Here is a 19985-nt window from a genome sequence, read left to right as displayed (position 1 = left end):
GGACAGAGATTATAGGTGCGATTTCATCCACTTTTACGATTTGCACATTAAATTGGTTGGAACTGAAACATAAATAAATCGTATACTCATTGCTACACAGAGATTTGATGTTCAGTAATGTTCCATATAATAAGACATGAAACAAACTTAATATGTTCATTGTATTTTCTACATTGCTTTTCACCATTTTAGGTAAGGCTGGTGCTCTTTGAATCAGTAATCTTGTAGCCCCCCTTTTTTTCAGCAATGAAATTGGCACCACCTACGGCTTATCTCCATAAACCAAATCCTTTCACTTGTGCAACATGATCATGCTCTATCGGCTGAAGGGCTTCAGATAACGACACACTACAGCAAACCTACCAGTGATGATAGACTACACACACTCTGCAAAAGTGGAGCGGTGTCTAAGCTGTGTCACGAAACAAGTAAAAACCTCATTGTGCGGTTTGATTTCTTATTCATTTCTAGTTTTACTGAATTTCACAGAGATTTCTTTAAAACATATTTTGAAAACAAAGGAGTAAAAAAAAAAAAAAAAACTATACTATACCTCAGGACCTGACCTTAGTATGTGTTCAGGTTAAGCTTCTTAACATTTATCGATTTCAGCGTGCTCCTCACCCTGGGTCGTAATGACAGTGTTCAGATTATGGTCTGCACTCGGTGTACTTTCTTTTTGTGGTGTGTTGTCGAGCACTGCCCTCTCCGCTGGTGTTCCAGACAGATTTGGTGTTTGTCTGAGTAATCCACACAGCCAGTGAGCCAACATTGGATCTTACATTTTTAATTTTAGCACGCACAGGCAGAGACAAAGGCAGGCAAATAATTCACATTTGTATTTCACTGAGATTTAGCTATTTGGATTCAAACATACCTACTTTGGATATCAGCAGATTATCTTGGTGTTTAATTTGGACGCATTGGAAAATAAGAACTGCTCTTGCTGCAATCCAACTTCAACAAACACCAACAGTCAACATGCTTCTAATATTTCAACACCATTTTGCATGATTATACAGCATAGTGGAACATTGAATGGGCAAATATGATCCAGTTTTATGCTAAAGCTTAAGAACGATCATTCGTGTCTGCAACAGTTTCATCGGCTTTGGGAAGGTTTTGGTTCAGAGGAAAAATAATCTGTTTTTAATCTGTATTTAATTTGTCTACTCTCCTGGTTGTCAGTTTGTGTTGCATAGCAATCTTCTCATGTGTGAGTGTGAATTAAACCTATGAGTAGTTTTGTCTGTTAGGTTTGGAGTTGACAGGGATGTTAATAGGATAACTGTCTACATGATATAAAATACTTCAACAGCCTTGGGAGAAGTCTGTAGCGGACACCACTCCTTTTCTGTTCTCTAAGACTGTACACAAAGGAAATGTAACAAGGTCACCTTGAAATCTTGAAGCCCTCGTTCATCTTTATGGATATCACAGATTATTCCACAGACCACACGTAACCCCTTTTGTTCTCTGTTGTGTTTTATTAATATCACCATTGACTTTGATCCTTTGTTTATATTTGCATTTGTCATATTGTGCAGCCTCTTTTCATTCAAGGCAATGTTTAATACCTGATTTCTCTTTGAGTTTTAGAGTTATTGATTATATGAACCTTTGTGAAGGAGTACAGGTGTATTAATGTCTAACCACAATGCATTATTTTTGCACTTATCTGAGAGATGTAGCTTGAAATGAGGAATAGATGTCGTTTTGTAGCAAGAGATGCTACTCATAGGATTCTCATTAACGAACCTAAACCCATCACATACTCAAGGTCTATATCATCGCTATATGACATACACACTCATGATAAAAAAAGAAAAGTGCCTATCTTATTCCCATTACATTGGTTGGTGATTGGCTAGTGGTTACACAAGCCAAAACATCGTCATGACATCATAAAGTGGTTAAAATCTGATCAGCTCATTTTCAGACAGGTTTTTATATAAATGGATCAGGACAGAAAGAGAGCAAATCTTTTTTTCTGAAACTTTCAGAATCTCTTTACACAGAGGGGACACATGTTTAGGTATACAATACATGGAAAGTGGATTTTACACATTAGGTGACCTTTAAACAAGACTCTCCACAGCCAAGCTGAAAAACACATCACAGCAAAGCAAGAGCACTAGTTGCTGCTAACAATCAATACAATATTTGATCCAAAATAATCATTGTAAAATATCAGTAAAATGTGAGATGAATGCCCATCACAGTATCCCAAAAACTAAATTGTAAAACAAAGTATAAAGGGTACTCGATTCAAAATTAAATTAAGAAAAAATAGAAACAGATCAACATGCTAATAGCTAACGGTCAGTCTTTTGAAAGCTTTGGTCTATCCTGTTCTATCATCTCATAGATTTCAAGATATTTTAGACATTTATGGTGCACAGAGGACTCCTACTGACTTTGGTAATCCCTTCACCATTCCACTAGCACTACTATGAATTGGAAATGTGTAGGTTTAAGTGAAATGTATCAAGAGCTATTGAATTTATTCCAATATCATTTTGTTGATATATCCATTTCCGCCTGAAGGAATCATTTTAATCACTTAGGTCATCCCTTTACTTTTTATGTAGTGCCCCCATTTGTTAAATATTTCAACCTGTCCTACTTTGTGTTCAGTATTCATCAACACATTTAAATCTCATAATTTAATAATTGACTGATCATTTAGTTTAAGTCATTTTCAGAAATGGGCCAGATGCCTATAATACATGTAGCCTTTTTATCTGTCTCCATTTCAGCAGACACCATTATTAGTATCCACTTGTTCAAGGAACACAGCCCACCAGTGAAGGGCTGCCAGCGCTCCGTTTTAGATCTCTGTTCTTCCTGTTCTGTGACCGTGCATTGTGTGGTTTCATTCCAGCTCTTCAGGGTGTACAATCCGGACTTTAATGCGGAATGAAATGGCCCAGTCACTCTAATTCAATCCCTTTCAATCTAACATCACTTATAAAATGGATTTATAATGTTGGTTTTTCTGCCGCGTCTCTTCTGTGCTTTGTCATTCATCTTTTGTCAGACATCTTGCTAATGTCAAGAGCCGGCAATAGTATTTCACATTTTTTGTAGGTGTTTTGTGTTCATTTTTCTTACTTCTAACGCATCAGCTCTATATTTATTCAAGCAGATTGAGAAATAGTACGAATTTGGTTGTCCTTGATTAATTTTATGAAGTGTTTTCTTAGTGTCAGTTTTCTATCACTGGACATAGTGATGCTAATGAGAGCATCAAATTATTTGGCATTAGTAACAAGTGTTTCTTTGGCTCTGATCTGAAGCAATGTTTGTAAATGTGCTCAGTGGTGACTGGCAACCTATTTTAATCATTAGGTTTTACGAGGATTCTTATTTGTGTGTAAGCCAGCCTTCCCTTCCCGTATAAAGTGTTTTAACTGAGCTATACTTTACAGCCACTTTTAATTTCTGCTATTTCTGTGTGCTTTTGTACAAAGCAATTCACTCTACCAATAATCATTTTCTCTGATGAATGCTCATCCTTTACTTGCAATCAAGCAAAGCCTTTGCTTCTTTGCCCAAAAGGCATTCAACAATTGCTTACAACACACACATCCACAGATTCTTCTCTCTTCATTGTGCATGTGTTTAGTTATGGGGGAGATCACTTGAAGTTGCAGTGGATGGTACCACAGCCCTGTGCCACACCTGTTCATCATCCTCTCTTGAGCTGCTTTTTCCATTGAGACCTCCGATTCAACAGTTACTCTACAGTCGAACATGTATCTACTACTAGTGCTAGCAACAAGACTCTTACTTATCCTAACTGTTCATTCTCCAGTTATTGTTGTTACTAAACACAGCAGATTCCTCGCTAGCATCGTTGTTTTGGGCCTTCTTTGCAAATCTCCAAAGTTAGTGTGAAGTAGGCTTCCTTTGTTTGCCTCCGGTTTGACATTGTTCAAACGAAAAGTGAATGAATGTTCTAGTTTTTCACACACTGTGCAGACAGCTCACATATCGTATTGGATGCTCCTGGGATGTATTAGTCAGTAAGAAAACTACAGGATAGTTATTTGTAACCCTATGTCCACTGTTGTATTTTGTGATTGTACTTTGAATAGCTGAGCCAGGGAATGCCATGCATCGTTGTCTGACTTTTAACCACTAACTGACACACAGTGTGCTGTGCCCCGTTGACACATATTACTACAAGTATATTCCTCTTTATAAACATCCTGGGTAAGACTATTTTTCAAAGGTTTTATTGGCAAGCATTAAGTGAGAAAACTCTCCATGCCTAGATGGCTCCGAAGCATCAGTGACTCACAACCAAAACAAATCAGTCCACAGAGTAGACGAGCAAGTGCTCACATTTCCAATATTCGTCATGCTGCCATTCTACCTCTTCTGATGTTCCTTTTGGATTTGTCTCCCTTATACTCCCATCTCTCTACCTTTTAAGGCATTGCTCTTCTTATTCTCTCTCCTTTTCATCACTCAGTGTGGCCCTCTGTGTGAGGATGTGTATCTGAAATGCCTCTATCAATTATTTCTTTCTTTCTCTACATACTGAGGCAATCTCACGGTTTAATTGCTTCTACTCAGAAAGAATTATGGATGGCTAAAAGTGAGAGTTTGTGTGTGCGTTGTGGAATTGTGATCGAAAGAAACGGTATGTAATAAGTTATTTGTGGTTTCATTCTTACTGCAAAGAGACAACAGGCTCAGTCAGTAGCATGCTTTAGACTGTTTATTTTAATGAATTGACCTTTGTTGCAGTGTGTATGTTTTTCCTCACTGATGCGCATTACGCTGTTTGCCTTTATCGCCCATCCAAATTGCAATTTTTTTTCTTGGCCAGCACTCACCAGTTGCCTGCCTCACTAAAGGTCACAACATCATCAGAAACATTACCATAAATCCCAGCTAAACAGAAAATAAATAATAAATTTGACAACCTGTTACTGTGCCTGCCTGCTTGTCGTCACAACAACCACCAGCCAATCCTTAACAGGGTAGGCGTGGCTTGCACTCGCTGCGTGCCTGCTCTCAGCTCCTTGTGTATATTCTGAATGAAACAGCAAGTGAAGCATTTGCCTGCGTGCTTTGCTCTGCGTAGCTCACCACTTTGACTGTGCAAGTGAAAGGGAATCTGACTTGAGGCTCCGCATAGTGGAAGTCACTCTGTGCCACACCGGGAGTGCCTTTGGGAGAAGTGGGGGCTGTTTGCGGAGAGAGGAGGTCAGTCAAGCGGTGCTTGATGGAGGGGAGAACAAGACAGGAGGAGGCAGAGAGCAGCGTTCAGCCCTTCTGAATCTTTCATAAGGGAAATACTCCAACATCAAGCAGCCTGGATGGACTAAGAGAAAGAGTTGGTACTGAGGTGGGCATCCAGCAGGCACCAACTGTGAGAGAGGGACACAGAGAAGCACTGGGAGGAGCACGTTTCAGACAGCAACACCAGGAGGGAAATGGAAGAGAGGCTGTGTTGAGAAAAGAGGAATTCTTCTCTCCTGGTATGAGCTGCATGTGACCCTGCTGTGGGTAAAGCACCTCTAAGGACCTCTGATGAACAGAAGACCAGCAGGAAAGCACGTTGCTTTATCCAAAAGGAAAGAGAGAGGGCGAGGGCACCACTGCTGGATGGCTAATCCCTTAACCCGTGAAGAAGCGGTAGAAAAGGAGGAAGGATAGAAATCAAGGAGGCAACACAAACAACAAAAGGGTATGTGTGAGCTGGCCTTTTCCTGGGTGAATGTTTGTGTGTGAGGTAGTCTCAATATTTCGGCTACAACATTTCAACCCAGCGCAAACTTCTCTGGTGTCTGGAGGATGAAAAAGAAGCTGTACATGAGCAGCAGATGACTGAAGTGAAACAGGAAGGGACTGAATTTGTAAGAGGACAGAAAGACTGAACCCAGCCTGTGGGAATGTCATCCAACGAGCTGAGCGTTGACATGGACTCCTGCATCCGGACATTCAAGGAGCACATGCACCTGGAGCTAGAGCCTCCCAAAATCCCAGGTGTGGGGGGAGGGAAGAGGGGCGCCACGTCTCCCAAACTGTCCCCAAGAAGCTCCCCGCGCCTCTTCCGCAAGCTGATGGTCAACAAGAGCATCAGACAGAGACGACGCTTCACTGTGGCCCATACCTGGTAAGGCCTGTGGTGCTGGGTCATTGAAGAAATAAGAAGGAGTGTTGAGACATAAAGGAAAGAGAATACATGTGCAGTGGTTGAGGGATGTGACAGAAGATTAGAGTAAGGAGAGATAATATGGAGAGGGGAAGGGTTTGGATAAAAAGAGGAAACTGAAAGCATTGAATCTGTTGGTGGCGGGGGGGATTAGGAGAGATGGTTAGTAACAGTGGGAGGTTGGGGGAATGCAAGGAAAAGGGATGTAAGCTGAGAGATGGGTAGATGAATCATGTAAGATGTAGAGGGGTTAAACAGACAGCTAACAAGGGGGAATGGTAGAGAAATTGAGTTGTTTTTTTAAGAAAATGAGTCAGAATCTCTACTAACAAGAAAAACTGTTTTGAGAAATGATTGTAAAAGGGCCAAAAATAAATGAGAGGGTTACTGTCTGGGGATTTGTCACTGGGTTAGATGATTACATAATGGAATGAAGTCACATTGAGCCGACTCCCCTGTCCTCCATTTTGATGAAGTCCATCCCTGCCCTGTACCTGGGTACAATGGATGTCTGATTGAATCAGTGCTTATTTTGGACGGATGCAGTGATGTGGACGGTGTTTGGTGCGTTACGCAACATGGTGCTTCTCAACCTTTTTTGGGTTCACAACCCCAATGAACAAATGGATGTCTACACAGAACACAACACAAGCGTATCTCAAAATGAAAAAAGCATTCCACAAAATAGAATCTGCTTTAATTCCTTTTTTGTTGTGTCATTCACATTTATGTTATTTCTCTCGGCTTGTTCTCCAGAAAAAGCCCAGAAGCTGTGAGTTTGACTTTTATTTAAAAATATCACAGTGTATTGAAAATAATGTATTCTCATATTTACTTTATACCTATATGTTGCATAATGTTGTGCCCCATCCCCCTCTCTCCCCCCGAGTCTACCTCATCCTTTGCAGCAGTTAGGGCACTAGTAGGAATAAATGGGGAGCTTGCTATGTTATGCAATGTATGGATTAGAGGCGTGGAAAATAGCTGGTGGGATTTGACTTCAAAGGCTCAAGGTGACTCTTATCCCTCATAAAAACAGCAGTTGCAGTAAATTGGTTCAAATTGGGCAGGGCAAGCAGAGATGCTTTATTTTGTCTTTGTTGTGAAGGTGAACACCATTGTCTGCAAAATAAGGAATTAACCTATACCCATGAACACATACTAGAAATTAATGAAATGTGTCATATGTATACGATTTTGTGGTAACATGATAAAGCTGGCTTGTCTCTGCTTGAAAGAAACAGCCTCTGTTGGGGTTAGGAGGGAAAGGAAATAAGTAAGATAAGAATCTGCTCCTGTTTGTCTACACATGCTAGACTGTTTGTATGATGGAAAGCAGATAAGCGTTTTTTCTGTGTGTGTCATGTTAGTGCGGTCATAATTGTGAATGTGTTAGAGTTATTGTTGATGCTATTTGTGTGTTTTTTAGAGGCACATATTGCATTTGTGAATGTAATGGATGTTTATGTTGTCTTATCTCACTGTATCTCTCGCTCTCTGCTCCCTCCCCAGCAGCCGGCAGAGCGGGGACTCGTCTGTTAATCTTCTCTGTCTGTCATTGTTCAGCCTATTTCTGAGGAGACAGGGAGATTTGCGGGGCTGGTTTGGTACAGGGGGAATAACAAGGAAAATAACTTCATTTTGAAATATTTACGATGCCACTAGTGTCCTTTACCTTGTTTATTCTCATAAATCCACAGTACATAGGCTCGTTTGACGACACAACAACACCCGTAACACCCATCATAACCATTAAGTGCCTCGCCGGTCCATTAACAGCCACTTTCATGATTAAGTATCCTTGAGCGAGACACCGAGGTCCATCATGCTCACTCTCAAATGCTCTAAGTGACAGGTACAAAGCTAAAATTGGAAATAAAGAGATTAACAAACAAAGCCCAGAGCCCAAAAAAGATTCCACTGCCATGCATGGCAATCAGCACAATGAGGTTAAACAAAGGTGTACATTAAAGGGAAATGACACTTGCTGTAATATACCAGGTGTGTTAACCTTTTTGTACATGTTATCAGAATAGATGCTAGTTTATAGTTAATAAAAAGTGTAAGTAATGATTGCAAGAGCAGTCTGCTTTGTCCATGACATTAGATAATCTGGTTAATGCCTCAACAAATCATTACCATTGCATTATAATAATTGTCTCCCCATCTGAGCCTTATTTTTTTAGGATGATGAATGACTGTTGGCCAGACCTTTTCTACTGTGTTGGATGAATGTAAAACACATACTAATTATGTTATCATCTTATTATACATTCTCCAAAATGTAGCACTGCATAAATCACTTCAACAAATAGATATAAAGTAAGAGTTCTTAAGCAACTTCTATCATAATAACATGAGAAGATTCCTTTCAACTGTTGTAGTACAAGAGACTAGTTGCTTTTCTTCCAAACCATTGGCTCAGGGGTTATTTTTTGGTCATGAAAAAGTCACAAAGCTGTTTTTGTCTTGATGTGGATTCAATTAAAAATGTTAAGATGTAAGCACATTTTAAAATAACCAAAACCCTGGGTTTAATCACTTAATCATAAACACACAGATACATTTTACAGATATATTATCTCAGTCACTATCTGCTCATAAACATAACACAATTATCATTTTGCACATATTTTACACACACACACACACACACACACACAGACACACACACACACACACACACACACACACACACACACACACACACACACACACACACACACACACACACACACACACACACACACACACACACACACACACACACACACACTTGTGCACTTCTTGTCTCTCTTTCTGCTCATGGCCTGGATATTGTTTTCATGTTGTGCTGCCTGGAGTTTTAAACGGTGATGATATTTTCAACTTCAATCCAAACCATGCGGCAAGTTTTCCAAACTCTTGTGTGATCACTGATATAAATTCCGTCCTTGCGGTGAACTCCTGACCTACTGGCACGCAGACAATGATTCTTCTGTTTGAGCTGGTGCCTTCTCTCTCTTTCTTTGTCTCTCTCTGTCTCTTTTACGCTCTCTTTGTCTGCCTCATACTGCTTCTTTCCTAGGTTTCAATTTTTTTTTCTTTATAGGGCTTCTTCAATGTCCGTCTACTTTTCCTCTCTTGTGTTTGTCCCATGTCTGCCCATGTCTCTTTTGTAAGCATTCCCCTATCCCTCTTTCTGTGTCTTTTTTCTCAGTCTTTTTCTCTTTTGCATGCCAAAGCACCACATGATGTTAAATGTTTGATGGCTGGGCATATAATCGCTCTGTTTTCTACTCGCAGATAGCACGTTAAGGAGAGAGAGGGGGTAATATGAGGGGAAACGAGAAACTGCCACAGGAATAGTACGAAGGGAGAGAGGTAAAAATGGGGAAGAACACAAGAAGAATCACTCTTTCTTAAAATGTGGATGTTGAATAGTGACTTTTTAACATGTAACATTACCAAACACAAAACTAAAGTTAATGACACCAACATATCTGTGAGATGTGAAAAATGTTTGGCGTTTTTTCTTTTTAGTAAGGCTATAACGGAAACAAGTGCTTACTTAAATTATGTTGATCTCTGCCTCCTGTGTTGACATCAATGAGATGTGAGAGATAACCGGGAAGCCAAATAAATGGTGGAGGGAGAACATTTTCACTTATACAAAAATAGATATAAAGAGACAGACCTTGTTTACCACAGAGGAGTCAGCCCCAGCAAAAACAACAGAGGCCGCTCCACAGACGGTTATTTACCATGGCTCAAAAGTCCACCTAAGTATCCATCTCGCCACACTTTTCTGTCCAGCATTTCGTCTGCTATTGATTTGTTTCTTTCTCTACTCGCATCAGTGATGCGGCCAAAATCATTTTTCTATGGACGTCAGGGAAGACTTGACATGATTATTGTTCCTGCTGCAGCCAGGGTGTTTACGCCAACTGCTCACTTCAGTAAGAGACAGACGAAAACACTAAAAGAGACACTATTTTATGACAAAGGAAATGGCTTCAACGTCTATCATAAACTTGATACATGTCATACATGACATACATCTTGTCATAGATCTTGCCCTTTCCCTTTAAAAAATACTAGACTTCCCTCATCTCTTTTTACTTTATATGTGTTTTTATTTGTTGTAAATAATTCTGGAAATGACGGTCGCTGTGTGTCAAATATTGTCTTTTTGAACTGTTTTGGTTCCTTTTAACAGGTTTGCCAAAATCACATGTGTCACGATAAGTTAAGCAAGAGAGAAAGTGGTGCTTAATACAGAAAAATTACAAAGTCAGAGTCAAAGATGCTAATTTACAGTTTTCTCTTCTAAATCTATTCTTATCCTTTATTTAGACACTTAAGAGCAGGGTGCTAATAACAGAGAAACAAAGGAGGTGCGTGGTTAAATAGTCTTGAGACAAATACTAAACCTGTTTAATATATTTGTTTTTGCCATCTAGTGTTTTAACATTAAGGACACAGAAGGAGACTACTAGTAGGACACCGGCAATTGATTAAAATTAGAATAGGTTGGTCTTAATCATCTACACAACTCTATACGCCAACATATTCTTATATGCAGTTTAATGCAGTGCAGTCAACCGGAGGACCAACACATTTGCTGATGTACTTGGTCACTGTCCAAGCATGCATATGTCCATTTCAGTCTGAATCTGGCAAAGCTTTGTAACGTCACCTGCATTTGTCCCGCCCACAAAGATTCGAATTGGCTCGGTTGTTTCTGCAACCACAAAATAGCCATTTACAAGAGCAGCGTCGTTTCTCTTTGAGTCACTGATAAACTTGGTGATGTGGCCGGTGATTCAGAGGTCTGAAACCAGGCTACCTCCTCTTCCCCTCTTCCTCTTCCTCGTTCTCTCACACTGCATGACTCGCTTCAGCACTCTCCATCTCTCTTTCCCATCTCCCTGTACCGAACCAGTCGAGCAGAAAGTCTACTATTATGGATGGGTGGAGGAGTGTGATGGCTGATGGTTGATTGTGCCTGTGTGCATGTTAGGATGCCCGTATGGTGTTATCTTTGCCAAGGATGAGATTCAAGGGACAGAAAGCTATGGCAATTCATGGGTGACATGTTTCACACCCTTTCACATTTCGACGGTTATTACATTCTCAGACTGTTTGTGTTGATTTCATAACTGCTCAGTAATTACATTATGTGTCCTGGATGTGGGTTTTAGTCTACATCCACTCTTAATAAAGCAACAGAAGGAATTGATTAATTTCATATTAACCAACTCGACTGCTTGATTACCTCATGAAGTCTTTAAATCTGCATGCATGCAGTGGTAAAGGGCTGATGGGAAGGTAAGCGCTTGTTCCCCTGGGATGTCTTGGCGGTTGCTTTAAGCTACTGTAAAGAACATACTGTACCATGTACTCACACTGCTGTCACTTTGCATTTAACTGATGCGCTGTATTGCTTGCCACCATTGCCCCTTCTGCACTTTGCTGTATATGGTCTACCAAGCAGCAATGCAAGTCTTTTCAGTGCAGTGGTTATGATGAAGACATCAAATTCTTTCTTCCATTTCTGCATTTGTGAAGCCTTAAGAATAAATAGGTTGTTAAATGGTTACCTGTCATCTTGCAGCTACTGTATTTTGTGAAAGAAAGGCGCTCAACAAGTCAAAATGGATGCCTATTATCTACTGTCGCTACAGCAATGTTTTTGTAATGCATACACATGAATATGTAGCAACCTTTTTACTGTAATTTGCTTCATTGTTTTTATATATTGCTTAAAATACACACAAAATTGTGAAAAAAATAGTACGATATTCATTAAACAAGTTTGAACCAGCTTTTGGGAAAACAGAATACACTTTACAACTCTTCAAAATCATCAGAGCAAGAGAAGATAAGATAAAGCAAAAAATAAGAATAAAGGGCACAAGGATTGTAGGACTAATTGTACTGTGATGACAAAAGTCATGCTTCAATTCTCTGTAAAGGTTATTTTACTTTTCCCTCCTCTCGGAGGCTTGTTCATTGAATATGATAAAAATATATTTAAACATAAACAGGATTATTATGGTGACCAGTACATCTTTTCAAAAATATTAAACTATTGCCATTCTCACTATATTTCCAGTCCTGCGATAACCTTTTAACCCAATTATGACTATTGAAATATTATTCGTCAACTACTACACAGAAACACAAACTGATGCTGATTCCCAGTGGGATAAGAAGTATGCAGCAACCTTTTTACTATAATTTGCTTCATTGTTTTTATATATTCCTTAAAATACACACAAAATTCTGAAAAAAATAGTTTTTTATACCAAACCTTTAACTTTGTGGTTGCTTTTTCGATCGAAAGTAATAGCGAACCCTTCACATTTCAAGGAGTCATTTAATTCATAGTTTATTATAATGTTAAGTAATGAAATGGATCATTCATGTACACATAAACCTCAATTCCCCATTACACTCCATTCCATGAGATGTTTACTCATTACCAGGTCAATTTAGTCTCAATTCATATTTAACACATTTAAAAAAAAAATGGATAGATGTTAAACAGTGATTCATGAGTCAGCATTTTGTGGCCATCTTATTGCTGCAGGCACTTAAAAAGGCCTAAAAAACATGTGGCCTTTAGCACTAGCATTCAGGAAGCAACAGAAAACTCATTTATCTCCATTACATCCCATCCTTATCCCATTTTCTCCTCCTGCTTGTCTTCTTTCTACAACCCCCCTCCCTCTCTCCTGCCATCTAACCTCATGATAATGTGACATTTGTAATGCAATTTGAGATGCTTCAGACTCCATGTTTCTCTTTTTGTTCACATTCAACTCAGATTTGTAGGTTTTAATAATCATGTCCAAGCCAGTTTCAATTTTTTAAATCTTTTTTGTAATTACAATTAAAGCTATATCTTTTTATTTTCTCATAGAAACATGCTAAACATCCGCTTTTACATTGAGGTAAGACAAACTGAGTGAAGGAAAGGGAGAGGGTGAGACGAAAAGAAACAGAGCAGTGAGAGGTGGGGGGCTGCGTTTTGTGTGTGATAAACATGAATCTATTCGTATTATGCTTCTTAAGGCAGCTATGTTAACATATTACACTACATGCACATACAGTACTTCAACCACAAGGAACTACAGCTGTGTCCTTAACCTGTTAATCATGTTTGTGTGTGTGTGTGTGTGTGTGTGTGTGTGTGTGTGTGTGTGTGTGTGTGTGTGTGTGTGTGTGTGTGTGTGTGTGTGTGTGTGTGTGTGTGTGTGTGTGTGTGTGTGTGTGTGTGTGTGTGTGTGTGTGTGTGTGTGTGTGTGTGTGTGTGTGTGTGTGTGTGTGTGTGTGTGTGTGTGTGTGTGTGTGTGTGTGTGTACCAAGTACCAGCTGTATATTATTTTCAGCCTATTCAGAGGAGCACAAGCATTCATTAAAATCAAGAGCTCTGAAGCACCATTTGTGTGAGCTAAAGTAAGCAGAATGCAACAGTACATTTCCTCTCTGCCTTTTCCCCTTCTGTCTGCTCTGAGAAAGAAGGAGCGATTATTGTCCTCTTGATTGCTGTCTGTCACACTGACTGAAAGGAACTGTGGCAGCATCCTTTTTTTCAGCTGGCAACAATGTGTAGCGAGGCAGAAGCGGGAGCAGAGCTGCATTGTGCTTTATCTTATCAAACGAGCACCGACTAGCCGCATTGCAAAGTTACTGTAAATGAAGTTATATAGAAGTATTTTCTGCTTACTATGAATCAACAAAGTAAGAAAAGCACTGTGTTATTGTCAGAAACATTTCTGCACAGTTCTTAGTTGTCAGCTGGTCCAACTTGGTCAACAGATAACAACTACATTTTGCTTAGCAAGTACATGAACAGTGTTTTAAAACTCAAAGGAAATTGGTTTGCATTAGAACACAGAATTAAAATATAAAATGGGCTACAAATATAAATAGATGAAAATAGTCAAGACAGTACAGTTTATCAAACAACCAGGATGCAGCTTCAGAACTGTTTGATGACAATACAGCATGATGTTGTGTAAATGATATTGTATTTTAGTCCCATGGTAAAGTAAAACAGGGTATGTTTTAGGGGGCGGCTTGGAACTAAAAAAGGCTGTAGCAGCGTTTACTGTTCAACTCCTAATTATACTCTATTTCTGAATGCATGTGATTATAGTCTTTGTAGAGTTGCCCATAACACTGTTAGCAATGGGAGAAATGTTTTTCAAATTTCCACAAAATTCATCAAACCAACATTGAGCCAGTGTCTGCTGACTGTCTGGCTGCAAGACACTCTGAATCACAATCTTCTGGACCTGCTGTGCTGCTATCTGATAAACAAGACTTTGTCAACACACTAACACATTGTCACATTTTAAACGTCATCACTGTTTTCGTCATATTTATGTTGTTATGTTGTCATCATAATTGTCCAACAGTGTCTTCTGCGTCCATACCTGTAAGTGCAGAGTGGGAGTAGGAATGTGTGTATACGTTCTGGTGGTCTGTTTCCATTGTACATTGTGTGTGTGTTTGTGTGTGTGTGTGTGTGTGTGTGTGTGTGTGTGTGTGTGTGTGTGTGTGTGTGTGTGTGTGTGTGTGTGTGTGTGTGTGTGTGTGTGTGTGTGTGTGTGTGTGTGTGTGTGCGCGGGTGGGTGTGTATGTCCCTGTCTTATCGACTCACTGTCAACACAGGCCTATGGGGAAACCACCACCCACACAATTAGGTTTTGCTGTATTTGTGCGTGTGCGTGCGTTTGAGTGGGGCAATAACTGAGGTGAAGATTTTGGACTTGTGAAAAGGATGAATAGTTTACAGTTAGTATGTGTTCCCGGATAAAAAATATATGTGTGCATTCTTTGTGTGTACTTGTGTTTGAGAGATATGGAAGATGAAGGACTGTTGAGATGGTCCGACTAAGGAGGCTGCTTACGACTAAGATCACCTGTTTAATTTAATGCAAAGGTTTTGTTGAAAAATTGCACGGCGTAAGTCAGCTAAATCTGCACGAATAGGAAACCTTGCGTAACTTGGATAGAGTTTTTTATTTTGCACGTTTGACAGTCATTCTTAGTGCCTGTAGCCTGTTTTTAACATTTTTTACAAATCTAATGTAGTAATAGTTGGCACACAGTCTAAAAAAAATACATGTTGCCTATGTTTAAAAAAAAAAGTGTCTCTCTAAACAAGCCTGGCTCTCCTTAGTTTATTTCCCATAAGCTTGAGGTTAGAGAGAATACCTTCTTGAGAGCTATTTTATAAAAGCTCTGTAGACAGAAGGGATTCCAACTTTAATGTAATAATCTAATATTAAAATAAAAAGTTACTGTAAACATGTTTTTCTTGCATTTATCAGTGCAGTATTGCCAGATGATCACAACAAGTAAGCAGCACATTTTGATAGCATATTAGCTATTAGCCGGTCTGTTGCTCCATCTGTGTGAGTTTGTGTCATTTCTCTATTACAACCATATAAACAACGTCCTAAACCTCAGGGGCAAGCTATGTTCCTGCACATTTGTTCCTGGCTCAGCTCTTTTTCTGTATTTGTGTATTAAAGAATTAGAAAGGTCACATCGTGCCATGTGACCAGTTTTTATCCAGGCTGGGATGTTGGCAATAAAAAGTGGCACCATGTTATGCTGTGAAGTTATCTGAATACAGATGAAATAAATGTGTCTTCTTTCTGCTTCCATTAGAAAAAGACTACTATATTAAAAGGTTGTAACATGTTAAGTGTGCAGGTTTACAGGTTTATCATATGAGACAAGCTAGCATAATCTTTTTTTATGAACAGATATTACTATTTCAAACTGCTATATGCCTTCAGAAACACCATGATTCCTGGTCTGCTCTTTCTAAGCTTTGTAACTTGAAATATTTTTGTGCTTCATGCCATTTTCCACCTGCCTTCCCCCCTTGCTCTGTCTCTCTCCATCATGTACTGTATGTCCCATGATTAAGACTCAGTTTGCCTTCAGTTAATTTCTGTTCATAATCCCTGCTCTCCAGCCGTGTTTGTTTAGTTAGTGTCACATTGAGTTATACGCACATAAACTGAGAGAGGCCTTTTCATGAACTGATTTGAGCTCCTCGATGTCCCCGGTGCTCTACTCTCAGAATGTGAGTTGCTACAATTTAGTATTCATAAACAGATAATGTTGACATGGCCACTATTGCCACATATATTAAAAATAATAGAGCAAAGTTAAACTGAAAATGAACAGCCATATAATCATGTGCAGCACCACTCTTAACTCTAGTTGCCAACTATTATATATTTAAGGAATAATGCAATTTGACTAAACATGGATAATTTTCCATTACTGATCAGACTGTTTTTTTGTCGCTAAAATAATATGTTTGTATGACAACATTTTAATATTCATTTTATACTGAAAAATATGCATTTCTAAGAGCATGTGATTCCTTCCTATTAATAATGATTGCAGCATTGTGAGGTTCAACATTTTGAGTTCCTCTGTTCCCTAATAGATATCTGTAACACAGTTTATTTATTTTACGAAGACGTTATTTATGTTCACAAAACAGGACCATTGACCAAACTTATTCTAAGCGACATGTTATCACAGTGATTTGTTATTGACTAAGTTGACGAGGCCAGCTCCAGACAGCCTGGAGGGGGTCTTTCTGTCCTCTGTAGTTCTTAACTTGATGGAAACATCATAACTCCAGCGGCATGTGGGAGAGACTTCATGCAGGAAAACATTTCAGGGGGGCCGTGGAAACACACACAGAGATACGCAGTCCCACATGAAGATAAACACACTCTTATAGAGGTGAACTGTACACAGAGGCAAACACTTAAACACATGCACCAACAGCCTATAAATTGATGTTAGGGTTGAAAATATATAGATGTGTAAAATGCATTTAGAACGTTATGGTAACGTTAATGAGGAACACATTCCAGTGGAGCAGGAAACACACACACGCATACGCACACACGCACACACGCACACACGCACGCACACACTGCATGAACTTAACCTTGATTATTGAAATGAATGTTGTACATCGCATACTAATCACAAAGATGTCAATATCCTAAGCAGGTCCTATGCACGTTTGTGCCTTCAAGGTCTACTGTTATTTTTAGGCTGGATTTATAAGAGCAAACAGACAAAAAAAACAAGTGTTACAATAACAAACACCAGATTAAAAAGGTATTAATGCAGTTTTTCAATTCACTTTGTGAGTAAATGCACAATAAACTTAACTAAATAAGGAACATTCTGTATACATACCAGATACGCGTTTGAACAAGTGAAAATAAGATCATTGTGTCTTTGTGTAGTTTCTGCTGCACTGGAGTCTGATCATACCTTTTAGGTTGAAACTAAATCTTCTTTTGAGGACCTTTTGTATAATTATCTGCACTTGCATGTACCTCCCTCTTAACCTATCTCTTCTTGCTTTATCTGTATCCCTATTTGCTCATTGACTGCAAGTCTTCAAGGAGCCCTTTTTTTGTTTCCACTCTCGGATGTAACCTTTCAGAATATTCCAGGAGGCACTGAGCTCTGAGCCAATGGGCCTGGCCTTTGAAGGTCAATTGTTAAGAACCACAGAGGAGCAATGAACCTCTGGTCAGACTACAAAGCCGAGGATCATAGAAATGTATGTAAATATCTTCACAGACACATAGGAAACACTTAACTTTATTCGTCTCATCATCATTAATAAAATTAAGCACCGATATTAAAACTGAAAGCAGAATGAAGGTTAAACTACTTTCTTAAATGTTTTCGGTTGTCCAAATGTTGTTTTTGCCTCCATTGAATTCAGTTCCTTTAGAGCCAGCAAGTTGATGAAAGGACTTGTTGTACTCTTCAGTTTCAGTGCAACTGTGACAAGCAATAAGCCGCAGTTGAGAAATAATTATTGGTTTGTATACAAACATCATGCAATTGTACGCCATCTAAAAACCTTTGAAAAGTGAACTCTCTGTAAAGGAACATATTTTATCCTTTTCAAATGAAACACAAAGCACCCTGAACTCCAGAAAAGTTCAGATTTAATGGCACATTTTGATACAATACCACCAGCCCTTCATCTTTAAATTGGTTTAAGCCTATTTCTTACAATGCAAAGCAAAATACCAAGCTTTGTGTATATATTGGGTATTCTGTTGTCCGACGCCATCAAAATCCCTAAATCTGCCGTTTAGTGTTATCTCAAGGTCGGCTGGGTGATGACGGAGTAGCAAAACAACAGATCCATAGATTAGGGAGAGAAGGAGCATTGAAGGTGGCATGACAAGTTTTTTTGTCACATAGTACGGCAATCACTGTGCCCTTTCTTTCACTTGTTCGCTGTCTAAAAACGCTTTTTTTTGTTTTCGTCAGCGCCTCACTTTGTCAACTGAACTGGCACTGAAAAGGTTACAGCTATGTCCTTCTTGATATGTGGCTGTGTGCGTTTCTTTACTTCAAAGGGGATAATGTCAAAAGCTGTCAGTTTTATGACTGCTTTGACTTGATTGACTTGCCTGTAATGTCTTCCTCTTGCATGAGTACCATGAGGACCACTGTGTATGCAGACTCCTGCTTTCAGAGTACTGATATATAGCATCACAACACTTTGACTTCTTGAAATTGTCTGTTTTTTCATTATCTTTTCTTTGGGTTGGAAGGAAAGAATTATTTAGTTCCCTAAACTACTCATTATATCATGGTTTTAAAAAAAACATTTCAGTGCAAACTCGTTCATTGGCGTCAAGACTCCAAGAAGTCACTGTGTTACTGGGAATAGACCCTGTTAAACTACAAGTTGCAATTTTACTCTTGACTTAGCCCTTATGTTGTGTTCGGGTCTCCCTTGACCCGTTTCAAGTTAAAATGATATAATAACTACGCTCTAGTTTTTTTTATCGGAACGAGGCTTCATGTTAACCTCCACAACAGCTATATACTGTAAACACTACAGAACTGATTTGACAAGTCCGAAGGTCTCTAAAAAAAAAAGGCGCATATTTTGGTGTTCGGATCTGGGAAGACCCAGCAGCTTTGTTTTGGGTGACTCGGGGTCAAATTTGCCCCAATCAAGATGAATCTTTTACTTTAGACACCCTACCCCCACCCCCTTCATCCACTGTAACAATATTTGTTTGCAACATGCACCTGGTCTCCCATCCCTCTGCCCCCCTCCCCCAACGGGAACTCCACCTTTCTCAAAGATTATGTACACTAACACTTGAACATGAACACACACATGCATGTGTGCAATATGTGGTGTAATGTGTTTTGGGGCCATCAAATAAAATAACAGGATTGTACGGTTATGAATGCATAATAAGTTAGTTATTATGTAGTAACAATATTGGACGACAAGTCTCTTCACCAGATGCTTTTAGTTTGTTGCATGTGTGTATTATGCTTATGTGTGTTCGTCTGCTCAGACAGTGGTCATGACCATTTTGTTCTGCCACAATTGACTGGGATAGTTACATTATTTCTTTCTTCTTTTCCTCTCTTTCGACTCATTCCTCGCGGCACTCCTCCTCCGCTCCTGTCTGTTCTTATTACGCACATCGCTCCGTTTTCTTCTCACCCCAATATTTTCTCGCGGTCGACTCCCTCCTTATTCCTCTGCTGTTCATGTGTCACGTGCTGCAGAGTGGAGTCTGCAATGTATTCATCACTTATTCAAAGAAAACATGGGGTTTTATTTTCCTCTCTGATGCACCATGTATCCATTATTCAAATGTATTCATAAAGATATTTCAAATGTAAAAAAATGTAAATGACATATTGCTTTTATAAGTTGAACACATTATTTCTCCAGAAATGGAAACCTTTAGGAAATCAGCTTTTTTTTGTT

General features: G+C 39.2%; 1 protein-coding gene across 2 annotated transcripts in view; it reads left to right on the top strand.

Annotated features, from left to right (window-relative positions):
• Positions 1–19985, top strand: part of pde4ba (phosphodiesterase 4B, cAMP-specific a) — a 161237-nt gene that overhangs the window by 43928 nt on the left and 97324 nt on the right. Inside the window, exon 1 of one of the 2 annotated variants that reach the window (XM_079677596.1) lies at positions 5064–6133. The exons of the other annotated variant lie outside the window; for it this stretch is intronic. Within the exon in view, the coding sequence (XP_079533722.1) occupies positions 5910–6133 (224 nt within the window). The 5' untranslated portion in view covers positions 5064–5909. Of the gene's footprint in view, positions 1–5063; positions 6134–19985 lie in introns of those variants that run through there. 2 annotated transcript variants of the gene reach the window in all.

This window comes from Notothenia rossii (assembly GCF_949606895.1).
Source record: "Notothenia rossii genome assembly, chromosome: 1".
NCBI classification, from domain to species: Eukaryota; Metazoa; Chordata; class Actinopteri; order Perciformes; family Nototheniidae; genus Notothenia; species Notothenia rossii.
Note: the sequence above shows the minus strand (reverse complement) of the source record. Positions and strands in the feature narration are given on the sequence as shown.